The sequence below is a fragment of the Lipophrys pholis genome (genome assembly GCF_963383615.2).
Source record: "Lipophrys pholis genome assembly, chromosome: 3".
Taxonomy (NCBI): domain Eukaryota; kingdom Metazoa; phylum Chordata; class Actinopteri; order Blenniiformes; family Blenniidae; genus Lipophrys; species Lipophrys pholis.
In genome coordinates, this window is record NC_137627.1 from 23427083 (window position 1) to 23440212 (window position 13130).

At 41.4% G+C, this 13130-nt stretch overlaps 2 protein-coding genes across 2 annotated transcripts in view; both read left to right on the forward strand.

Annotated features, from left to right (window-relative positions):
• kcnk6 (potassium channel, subfamily K, member 6) overlaps positions 1–13130 on the forward strand; it is a 242276-nt gene that overhangs the window by 222646 nt on the left and 6500 nt on the right. The gene's annotated exons all lie outside the window — the stretch shown is intronic.
• Positions 1–13130, forward strand: part of mark4b (MAP/microtubule affinity-regulating kinase 4b) — a gene marked incomplete at its 3' end in the record, with an annotated part of 64775 nt that overhangs the window by 22035 nt on the left and 29610 nt on the right. Inside the window, exons 2-3 of the mRNA XM_080459046.1 lie at positions 2121–2318; positions 4685–4738. Coding sequence (XP_080315172.1) covers positions 2121–2318; positions 4685–4738 — 252 coding nt within the window. The remainder of the gene's footprint in view (positions 1–2120; positions 2319–4684; positions 4739–13130) is intronic.

The following is a 13130-nucleotide window of genomic DNA, read 5'->3' on the forward strand; positions in this document are numbered from 1 at the left end:
TTAATGTGACTCGTGATCGTTGATGGGTGCCAGTCATGTTATTACAATATTACAACAATACTTATACTCTGACTGTTTGCACTGACCTGCTGGCACTTTAAATGTATTGTAAACCCAACGACAATAAAGATTCTATTCCAATATACATATCGCAAAAGACTGACAAATAAATGTATCATTCAGGTTGTGCTGATTGAAAATGACAGAGCACTTGTGCATTTAACCAATAAATTCTAATCAACCGAGAAGGAGAGTATTTTTACTTGTCTGGTGGATACAGGGTCAGAGTTAAAAAGCACAAAAATCTAGGGAAAATTACAATAAAACAATAAACAGATGCACATGTGATATAAAAATAAAAAATAAAACAGCTAGTATAAATAATGGGGCAAGTGAGAGAGCACTGTTATTTGGAAGGACAAATGTCGAAGCTCAAAGACATTAACAGCTGCATAAAGATTTATTGTATTACATGACAATATTATGATAATATATGTTCACCTGATATTTTTCAGCTAGTTAGATGCTTTGTGTTCAAAAGTAGAAGCTACAGGATGTCTCTATAGACGACTTTATAGATTGATTTTGCAATGCACTTTGTCGGCGTCACACCATTTATCAAATTTTCTAATGTTTTTTTAGCCAAACAGTTTTAAGTTTTGATGAAATTCCCGATTTTTTGAAAAGAATAATCTATTAGGATCTGATACTCCCGAGGCACATGTAGTTTTCTGATTTCCTTTGATTCCACTGAGTGTGAATGAGCTGTAAAGTTCCTGTTGTGAGATTCTCCCACATTGTTCCAGTCGTGGAGGATCACATCTCTGATTTATCCTCTTCCTGCTGCGTTCTTTCAGCCGCCCTCTGAGGCCACACAGATTTGCAGACTTGCGGTTTCTCTTTGGCTCGTTGCTGCGCTGCTTCTTAAATCATCTCGCTGTGGCTTTGCTGGAGTTTTCAGGGCGGATCTGTATGCGTCATCCTGAGACGTCAGCAGCAAGACCTGGTCACTTTCACAGTCTCTGGCTGTAGTTTGTGGTCACGTGACAACAGACCTCAGGTCGTCAGGTCTCTGTTAGTGGATGTTCCATGATCTCCAGGAGGGAGTTTCTCTTTCTGTTTGAGTACATTAACCATTACTCACACATTGTGCAGATTCAGGTCTTCAACTACCAATTTATTGGATGATTTATTTTTTTTTTTTCGTAAAGATTCGTAAGATTTGGGCCAATTACCAAAAGAACAACTAGGGTGGCTCTTTTCTTTAATCTGCTGTCTTTGTGAATAAGGTAGAATTAATGCCCTTTTAGAGGCTGGGAACACAAACCTGTGTGACTTTATTAAAAAAAGATGTGAATGAAAAAAACAAATGGACGATTGAATACAAATATACTTAATTTGTTCAACAATTTTGCTGCTCAGTTGACCTTTTCCACCAACCCGAATCATGCCGAACGTTGTGTATCTTAAAGGTCCCATATCATATAGTTTTTCAATGATTTCACATCAGTGTCAGAGGTCCAACAACATCGTATTCAAAGTGTATTCTCCCAAATCCAGCCTTAATCCTGAATTTCAGCCAGTCTAAATGTCCCTCTAGTGAGATCTATTGAGAACAGGCTGATTCTGTGTGTTTACCTTCAAATGCTGATGATCTGTAGTGTTTGCGAGGAGTAATAATGGCACCTGCTCATACCTTTAGAGCTCATCTACCTGTGGGAGGGTCAAAGTGAGTATCCACTACCAGAAGGAGTGGTTATTTCCCTTTATGACATCATGAAGGGAATTTGTCTGCATGAGCACACGTTCACTAAAAAGTGGAGCAAGTGAGGGAGAAGACAGTTTCTTCTCTTCTGGAGTACACACATATTACAGAAAGTGAATTATTAACTAGCATTTTGATGGTCCTGCAGAAGCTGTGAAGATGCTTTGGGGAAATTTAAATAACTATATATAGCTTTTAATGTTATTAATATAAGTGTAATCATAGTCTCATGCTCATGCTTTCAGAGGGTTCGTCAATGATAAAAAGTATGCCGGCGTCTTTGTATGAGTGGATCCATATTTGTAGATGTGTGGCAGTTAGTTATATTTAAGTTTTCTCTCTATGTCATCCTCAGCATGCCTCCCTGTCGGCCAGCCGCTCGGAGAAGGGAACGGGCTGGTCCAGCCGTTCGCTCGGCGCTCGATGTCGTAACTCCATCGCCTTGTGCTCGGACGAGCACCCACACATCGGAAACTACCGACTCCTCAAGACCATCGGCAAGGGCAACTTCGCCAAGGTCAAACTGGCCCGACACATCCTGACCGGCAGAGAGGTGAGTTCAACAGAAACTGTGCGAGCGGAGACGGAGAATCCTAGAGCATATTGATTTATTTCAAGGAAACTGTGAAACTCCCGGCTCATGTTGTGTCTGTAGCTTCATGTTTGGGAAGCAGAGCTGAATCATGGAGCCGAGTGAACAGACTCCAGGTTGTTTGATCTGATCTCAAAGTGAATGTGAACGCCACTGAACTAAATGAAGGCGTACCCCCCCCCCCCGAAGTGAACCGATTCCCGGACCATCCCAATGTGAAAGTTCCTCAGTCATGGGCTTCTCTCCTGTGGGTTTCAACACACTGCCATCTTTCTTCTCTTAAACCCTTCTGACCTACATAAGTTGAGCCGATAACTCCCGGCTGAAGAAACTTTGTGCGTCTGCTGGAGGATTGATCATGTGAGAGCGACTGTTTCCCCCACATGAAGCAGCAGACAGTCGACTCGGCGCGCCGCAGTGTTTGGTCTCTGACTGGGTCAGCGTGTGTTGTTAACCTTCTCATGAAGCCGTCTCACCTTATTTAGCAGCTTCAGCCTCTGTGGTACAACACGGTGTGTTTTAAACTCTTTGCCTCGGTTCTCTCTTTTAATTTGGTTTTATTTTTATGATTCAGCTGTAAAAGTTCCTGAAAAGTATACTTGATTACAGTTACTGTTCACTTAAATAAGTTATATGGTATCATCACTTTGACACATTGGTCACAATGTGACAAATTCTACTTATTTAATAGAAAATGCGGTTAAAGCAGAGCCTCAGATCAGACGGTGCAATCTTACACAAACTATATATATGTGTGTATTTTGGTCCCTCGATCTGGCAGTCATTACTTCTACATTCTACATTCTGCTGCTAATCTGAGTCGATGCAACTTTCCTCCGTGGACATTTTGAAACTCTTCCTCTCTGGAAGTCGTTTTCACAGATTTAAAAAAGGTTGTTGTCGTGTAGACGAACAGCCAACAGAAGTTTTCTTTACTCACTCTGCAGTGTTGATGAAATGGTAACTGCTAATGCTAAAGCTAGCAGGTAGCGCAGTGAGCAAGACGGAGCGAGACTGCAGGTTTTCAACTCTTTTACCTCATAAACTTCAGTAATTTTTACTTCATTAAACGTCTTCCATCAGTAATCTGATTACTGAATGAAGTTGTGACGTTACAGCGATCTTCTCATCACTGTTTGGGAGTACTGCGTATTAACCCTTCGTGTCCAGTTGGTGAAATCTACTATTTTTATAATGTTGTAAACTGAAAAACCTCCATGAAATCACTAACTACCACATTTTTATTGACTGAGTAATTTGTTTGTTTACGTCCCTTTACACCCACTCATCACACTAAAACCACAACTAAATTATATAGTTATACAGTTTAATACAGGCAATATCAAAGCAAGCAGTCTTTCCAACAGAGATGTTTTGATTTGAATGAATCTTATCTTGGATTCATCTCTTGGATCTTATCAAACACATCTCCTCAGTCCTGCTAATGAAACCTCAGCCTCTTCACAAATGACAGGTATTTCCAGTTATAATTCATTTGAAAGATTAGTTAGTTTGTAACCACCAATTGTAATAAAGTAAAGTAGCTGGGGAGGAAATCCAAAAACAGCTTGATGAGTCTGCAAAAATAAATTCACACTTGTTGGTAAAAGATCAGCATGAAAATGAAGATTTCTAAATAAATACATGTAGATGTAAATGTCATATTTCTTTTAAAAATATCACAATTTTGTTTTGTCTAAGATTAAGATATACACATTTTTTGTGCTGCCTGTCCATTAAAACAGTAGAGGAATGGGTTCTACTTCTGGATTAACCCTTTATAGGCACTGGCTAGAATACTTGGAAATTAAAAATATTCTATTATGCGATGCTATTAAAATAAAAAAACAAAACAAAGTGAGGATATGGAAACCAATATATGCTATTTCAACACAAATATGTTGGTAAATGCAAAAGTGACCAAAATCATGTTAATTCCGCCATTTATAACTTAGAAATGATATCTCACTGGATTTGTAATGAACACTTCTGACATCCTGGTTTTACATCTGTACATTACAAAATGCTGCAGTTCTACAATAATACGTATTATCAGTTATGAGAAGTATATTTAGCATCATTATTAGCATGTTCGCGTGTATTGTCTGACTTTGAACAAAATGTGAAAGTTTCCAATTATGACTGGAGATTACTTTTATTATCATTTTGCAATGCCGATGAGATCCAGAGTGCACAAATAAGGAACAACACATCAGTTGTGAAAAGGTTGAAGCTTGATGGATATTTAAAAAAAAAAAAAAATAAATCTGCTGGTACGTCTGCAGAAACGTTTGCTTGACTGATTATTTCCTCTTGTTTGCTCCCAGGTTGCAATAAAGATCATCGATAAAACACAGCTGAACCCAACCAGCCTGCAGAAGGTGAGTAACTGCGTTGGTGAGCAGACATGACTGCTTTCTGTCATCATTCGCATGAAGTGCTCCTGCACATTCTCTTAACCTGAAGGTAGCGGTTGATGAATCTTCATACTTGTAACCAAATCATCAGCGATGACGCTGCACAGTGACCTCTCCTGCCACTTTATCATAGTGAATTGAATACAATCTCTTCGGTCTTGGTGTTTGTTTGTGTGGCCTCGGCACAGTTCTGCTTTCACACGTCGTTTTAGCATGTGGAGTCTGAACTTTGGCCTTGGTGGTTGTTATGTGGGATCGTTACAGGCAGCAGGTTAACGGCTATGAAGACGCTGCATCGGTTCATCTGAGGAACCTTCTGATGTGCAGAAACGGGCAGATTGTTTGTTTGTGGTCGAGCGGCTGCGGGGAAAGAAAATCTTTGGTGTAAAGCTCATCCGTCCAGTCGCAGCTGTTATTTGAGTCCTTTGTAAAGTCGGTGTAGCCTGTATTCATTGATTAAGTGCCAGGATATGTGAGTTCTGCTGCGTCTCTGTGTAATATAAGATCCTACGTTCAATCAGGCTGAAGGCAACTAAGGTGACGTCAGTGGTTCACAACTATTTACCCGTTTGGTTTCTCAGATTGTCTGTTATTACCTTTGCCAACGAAGGTTTGTTGAGACGGTTATGTTTTCATCGACGTGTGTACATATTTATTCATTTTTATTTACGTGTTTTATCAACTTTTCGTACAAACTACTTTCCCGAATTGCATGAAATTTTCAGGGATGATTTGTCATCAACCAAGGACCAATTGATTAGATTTTGGGATGTTAACGGCTAACCGTTTCTGAATAAATCCCCAATGGGTTCATACAAAGCGGATGAGAGCGGCACCTCATATAGGAGATCAATGGAGATCAGTTTCTGTTGCCATGGAAACGCTCCCTGCTCAGTGTTTCACACTCTTAACCAGGTTTTGTAAATATAACATTTTTGGACAATCTGCTATGAACTGTTATTTTTGAAAATGCAGAGGGTGAAATATACTGTTTTTGTTAATACTTGGCGATGTGTACATGTAGCGCAAGACCATTCCTGTTAGAAACAGAACTGAGGGAGAAACCTCTGTCAATACACCTGTATCCAAAGAGCTGTCCGATGTAGAAATTCCTCATGTGGAAAAGCGTGTGATTTTACATCTGCGTTCTTTTCTATCGACTCCTTCGGTGCAGGTTAATCTCTCTGCTGCTCGAGGAAAGATTAAGCTGGCATTACTGACTGAAAAGCTTTTTCTTTCTTTTAAATTCCAGCAATTCAGCTTGAAACGCTGAAGCTTAAGCAGGTAATGACAGAAGAATCTTAATAGCTCGACCTTCTTGTAAGACTTTGGTATTCTCCAGAGAATGAAGGTGGATTACTCGGCGGGTTTGGTCTAGTGAAAACAAAGCGATCGCTCTGTAATCCCACGCAGCACTTTCATGAAAGACATTGTAGTTTGGCAGGACCAGATTACTGTGAGGTCATTTAGACAGTTACTGAAACTTGAGTGTGTCTTCTTGTCTTCAGTGAAGGGTTCGGCTCTGTTGTGATTTTGCTAAACTCCGGGAGAAGGAGCGCCTCATTAATCTGGAACCAGCGCAGTCTTCCTGTCAGCTCCATAAATGACGTCCAGCTGTCAGTCACATGAACCTCAGCCTGTAGCCACGGTGCCTCTGAGGCATCGACAGCCTTTTTCGCAGTTTTTCCTGGAGATTTGATTTAAAACCATCTGGATTTAGTTTTTTCCTGCGGTGTAAATGTAATTTTTTTTATTTTTGTGGAAACATAACAATAACTAAAATAACTTGGGTCCAAAGCAAGAAAAGTGTGATCAGAGCGCTAGAGTCTTTATGCCTGACGCCCGCGGCACACTGTGTGATTTTCTTCCGTCCCAGACGAAAGATAATCGTAAGAGAATCGTGGCGATATCTTTGGTCTTTGGTCTTCGCACTGTGAGACAGGTTCAATGACGGCCGTTGTCATGGCAACCAAAGAGAACCTATGATAAAATTCAGACTGTGTCAGAAATCGGTGGTGGTGGTGACGCTGCTGTGACCTACGCCATCTAACTGACTAATAGAAATGCAGAATGAAATGACGCACTGATCAGTGCCACACCGGAGCTGAACCCAAACAGAGTGCAGCTTCAGTGCAATGAAGTATGTGAGATGTAAGCAAAAAGTTTGGGGGGGATTCCTCTCCAAACACACAAAAGCCACAAGGGCAAGACTCCGATCATGTTTCACTAGTTTCTTTTCCGTGATTGGATGGCGCACGTTAATGATGTTTTAGTCTTGCGCAATCACGTCGACGTCGCATATCGTAGCCTGAGATTCAGCTTGTTTTCATCGTGCAATCTGCACACAGCAAACTTCATGTCGTGGCTCAAAGTTTATTAGATTCATGTTGTACAGTGCAGCTCGCTGTGAATTTATAAGGTTGTTAAAATCGCACAGGGTCTCGTTGGCAAAAGACACCAAAGATGATGCATGAGGAAAATATGTGATGATGTAATTGCACATCATCAAAATTATGAATAAATGCAAAATTATGTCAAACATCAGCAGTTTGTGTTAATTGTAATTTGTCTAAGGCCACATTTACACCTACCTGGGTATTTTTTTAAAAATGGAATTCTTTGTTTTTGGGCCTTGTATTTACACATGAACGCAGCTACGAGTCTCCACAAACACTGATTCCTGAAAACTCCGGCTACAGTGAAGATTTAGAAAAAACTCTGTCTCCCTTTGCATCTATTTTGATTGGCTATCATGTTTTCATACTTCTCGTTACACTGCCCCCTACAGGTTTGGCTGCTCATAGTAGCTCTGAACAAGGTGAATATGTAGGTCTTTGTCAATAAAGATTTTTTTGTAAACGTAGAGGGGGGAATATCAGTTTTTGTAAAAACGTGGGTATGTGTAAACGTGGCTTAAATAAGGCAGACATGCACCTACATACACATTCCTTCATTTCAAAGTTGAAGTACACATTACTAAACATATTGTTTCTGTTTTCTCAAAATACCTTTACTGTGTTTTCTTTGGCAACAAGCAAAGACTTTTGAACATCTTGTTTTGTTGTCATTCCTCTTGCTTGTATACTTCCTTCTTTCATATTTGCGTCAGTTTGTTGGTGCTGACACAGTTTACCATTCAGACTATTGAATCTTGCGAACGGTTTTTGATCTGAGTTTCTCACAGTTTGTACAAGTAGCTCTTTGTTCAGCGGCAAACCTGCTGACCAAAGTCTGGCCTTCCTTTGATTATGTGTCCGTCCGCACCTCCACCGCAGCGAGAAACTCATCTCGATCAATACTGCAACACACACACACACACACACACACACACACACACACACACACACACACACACACACACACACACACACACACAGAGCTCATTGATGCATTCTGTGCTGGTTAGGTAACCGACGCCGACTGTTAGCAGGACTGATAGTTGGGTTATTGATGATGACGTCCGGTGTTCCACCTGGCCTAGATACAGACCTCTTGATTAGTCTGATTCTCACACTGCTGATGTCGAAATGATCTTAAAACAAAGTTTAAAAAAAAACCCCACTTGTTGGCACTATTCACCATAACTTTAAAGTTTCTAAAAAAAAAATCAATAATCAATCACTAAGTTCCAATAAGTTGCATAACACTGCTGATACATGTGACTGGCTCTTTTCTTTCGAGCAAGATGAAAACATTCCCACACATATAAAACCTTGTTAATTAAGTCTGAGCTCTAAATGTCATTTAAGCCAGATGTCTGAGCAAAACAAGTTTCCTCAAAACCCGAGACCAAACCGAGATAGTTCTAAATATAATAAGTTGGTTAAAAAGCCTCTAAATTAACGTCTGACGTCTCGATCGATCAAAATAGAGCACTTACACTGATTGTTGCATTAAAGTGTGGCAACCATTGCAAACTGCGAAAGCCATTGAATTACAGTTGGCTCTTGTGAGAAAATGAACAAAGTGGATGAAGAAGGCATAAAGAAGTCTGCATGCTGCCGTGGCGGGGCTGTGGGGGGCTTTTACATGTTACACTGGGGTCAAGACGGGCGTCTGCAACCTTTTTGATTAAAAGAAACGTTTTTGTGATTTTCCACTAAATTGAATTTACCTAGAGGCCTAAATCATGTTGATCCTCTACAGTGAGGCAGAAACTGCTTCTGAAGTTTCATTAATAGTTTTGATACAAAAACTATCTTATATTGCATTTAAAAAGTACAATTTAGGATTTTAAACATTTTCGGTTTTGTTTTTAGACCTGGTGTTAGCAGTTGCATCCTTCTTTTTCGGCATTCTTTGACAATTTTGACATTTTAACAGTTTTAACCATTTTGGGTTTTTTTTAAGCAATTTTGCAGGTTTTTTTTTTTTTTTATCCATCTGTAAGCGATTTCAGTTTTCTTTTCTTTTCTTTTCTTTCTGTTTTTTTTTTTTTTAACAGATTGTAGGGCTTTTTTTTTTTCCCCCAAAGCCCTGTTCATCCAAGGGATGAATCCTTTATAAAATGACTCTGGCGTGCAAATAAAAGCAAAATAAGATCAAATGTTTATTTACGTATGACTTACTGAGAGCTTCATGGCGCTATTACAAAAGGGCTAAAGAGCCACATGAGGCTGCAGACCCGCTGGTTGCTGACCTCTGGGTGAAGTCATGGCTTTAGATGGGTTAGTTTCTGTGTATTCTTTAAGGACGCGTTAGGACCGTCTTCATGTCCCCACATGTGATGTTGCACAAAATCTGTGTGTGTGTGTGTGTGTTTTGTGTGACCTTGTGCTTCTCTACTGGTGGAGAACGAATCCTGATTGCGCACAAACCTGCAGGGTTATATCATCATTGGACAAAAATGGAAGGCCCCATTAGTGAAATCAATACATTTTTAGGCAAAGAGTCAGACAGAGCTGTGAAGTTAGAGTTGAGTTAAGGAAACCAAAGTTAACCAACCCACGTTGTAATACGTGGTATTCCGCAGCCCAGTTGTGGTGCTGTGCTGCATAATGCAGTCGTGTCCGAGCCACTGGGTTGCCAGGTCTGTCCTGTCAGCACTATTGCAGTGAGAGTCGGGCGTTCCACATGCTGCCTGTCGACACCGTCTCTGTCACATGTCCTCTTTTGTAGCTTAAAACGGAACATTTCAGCAAATCCTATCATGTGGTAAAGAAACTGTCTCTCCAAAACATAGAAATTGTACTTGTAGTCCATTGTTCAACATCTATAAATGCTTCCATTACTTAAGACATAGTTTTATATACAGAAATGGCATCTAATTATTTCCATGTTAATTCTGTTTTACATTTGTGTTTTCTCAAGATTAGGAGAATTTCTGCTCTGTCGTTAAATAATAAACACAAAAGGAAGTTCGGTCCTATTTTCTGTGATGTAACTTCCACTATCTTGTAATATTATCAGACTAAACTCACCAACTGGAACAAGAACGATTAAATCAAGTACAACCTGACGCAAGTGATCTGATACAATCTGGGCAATTTTTAAGTTCTCCAGCGCTTACTAAACTTTTTCTTTTTACTTAGACTGCCCCTCAGATTGCTTCAAACAAAGTCTGTGGACTCTCATCTTAAACTTTTCCAAAACTCTAAACGCTGGCGGACGTGACGACTCTCACCAACATACGAAAGCAGGAAAACGGAAGCGTTGTTCTTAAATCTACTGACTTTAAATTGGACAAAACCCGCAAATACAGACACAATGCTAGAATATTAAATGCTGATAGGGATTCACCGATACTGGGATTAGGTTTCAGGTCTGGTACTGCACTTAGCACTCGTGTTATCACTGCATCCCTGTATGCTCACATTTCTAAACCGTAGTAAACTGGATCAATATGTCCAAACACAGGCTGAAGTGTTTGACTCACTGTATTTGTATGAAAACGTGAAATAACTGCAGCGATTGCTCTCAGTGAGAAGTATTTGTCCAAGCATTAATCTCTGTCTTTCTCTCTGGGAGAATGATTTATTTGCTTCAGGGCACCTCATAGAAATGCACATAATCTGCATTCAAATATTCACAACATTAATATTCAGGACGGGTCGTATTCACAGATGAGTTGAAACAGAAAAACACAACAGCTTCTGTCTCTGTCTGTCTCTCTCTGTCTCTCTCTCTGTCTCTCTCTCTCTCTCTCTCTGTCTCTCACTCTCTCTCTCGCCCCAGTCTATATTTTGTCAACTCCTCTCTTCACGCCCCATTTCACCCACTCTCTTTCCATCATTCTCTCCTCCTTCTCCCCGCTGCTTCTTTTTCTTTTCTTTCATTGTGTCCTCTTTCCTATAGCACCGTGTCCCACTTTCCTCCTCCTCTTCCTCGCGGGCGTCGTGTTGCCGTAGTAGCTCTACTGTAATCACAGCTGTACTCAACCATCTGTACAGACGACCAGCGTCTGAAAAACTGTCTGCTTTTGGTCTTTTAAGAGCTCCGTTTCTGGGAACATGCTACCAAAGCACAGGCGTGTGCAAGCAAGCTTCCACCTGGTGGGCGCTCACTGCTGACGCACCAGAACACCGCAACACCTGATCAGATACAGCATATGCAGCTCATCTCCTAATCAGACGTTGTATTTCATACTTGGTTTTCGGTTGGGACCATTAAAACTTTGGTTTTGCTGAGGCATCTTAACCTAGTTGTGCTGATTGGGCTCATCGAGACATCTGAAAACTTAAAACTTAATCCCATTAAGGCTGCGCGTCATTAAAGGTCCCATATTTTTCAACAATTATGTGTCAGAGGTCCAACAACATCATAGTCAAAATGTATTTCCACAAATCCAGCCACGGTCCTGATATTCAGTCTAAAAGTCCCTCTGGTGATTCTACTGAGAACAGGCTGTTTTCCGGTAGTGTTTGTGAGGAGAAAGAATGGTGCCCGCTTGTACTTTCAGAGGGCAGAGCTCACCTATGTGTGGGAGAGTCCAAGTGAGTATCCACTTCCAGAAAGGAGGGGTTATTTCCCCACATGACATCATGAAGGGAAAATCAGTGATTTCGACTGTTTGAACAAACATTTGCTAAACAGTGGAGCAAGTGAGCGAGATGACAGACTTTCTTCACTTCTGGGGCCTCATACACAGGATAATGGGATACATCACACTGCTCGAAAACCATTAGAGTGAATTTTGCATAGAATTGGAAACTTTAATAAATATCACTGTAAATCTTCTTTTAGTTTTCTGGCAGTTTTTGTGACGGACTCCTCCCCTGTGGTGTGAGTTGTTGGATCCTCTGGCAGACGGTGCAGCGCCCCCTCAAACGCCTGATGGCATTTTGTGCGCAGGAGAATTTTTCTGGCAACCGGCCAACTTTGTGCACTTGGACAAAGCCATGTGTTTGTGTGTATGTGTGCATGCGGGATGGAGTTTGTGTTGCTGTCTAATGCTGTGAAGTATGTTTTCCTCCCTTCACCCATCCCTCCCCCCTTCTGCCAGGAGCTACATTCCAGACAGACAAACAAAGGGGGCAGTCGTGTGGGGACGGGGAGGTGGAGAGGTGGTGGTTGGGGGGGGGGGACCCAAGTGCCTGAGAAAGACGCGATAGAAAGCAGATCTGAACACAACAGACTGAGTGAGTGTCGGCCTACATGTACGATGACAGGCGGATAAACTCGGCCCAACACGCCCTCCGCTCTGCCTCGGAGAGCATGTGTAATGCCATTATCTGGATCGCCATTGTGCGCGGCAGATTGTCCCTGTGTGGGTGTCTGTGCATAATCATATTGTTGCGGGTGCACACAGCGTTGTTATTGTGCCAGCATGTAAAAGGAATAATTAGACAATAAAGGGACAAGAGGGCAAACAGAGTGAAAACAGGAGGTTTTCCCACCAGCTCCACTTCAAAGCAACATGAATTCACCAGGAGAAGACAGACAGACACCCAGTCTCGGGCCCTCCCTCTCTCTGTTTGACCAACAGCCATAAAACTTTGTGACTCTTCTCTTTTAATCAAGCCAAGTCAGCATTTTGATGATCTAGTTCAAACCACTATCAATATAAGGCCATAATTAAACTCCCTTTTCGTTAATGATTCAGTTCCTCTCACCAGCGAGCTCCAGAGCTCCAATTACTGCTGTACATTAAGTGAATGAAGGGACCGGGAGGCGTTTTATCCGGCCCTCCCAGCAACCAGATTGCAAGGTCCAACATATCCTCAGATGTTCCCCAGCAACAAGCGGGGAGAGAAGAGCCGAATCCCTGAGTAATGGAGCTTATTAGAGTTCCCAGAAGCAGTTTGACAAGACAACAGCAGCTCGGTTCATCGGCGCTCGCCTCAAACGCCGCCGGAGGGTCGTCCACATGTACAGAAATGACTCCCAGATGGCAGCAGTTGTGTCAGATGTTTACTCC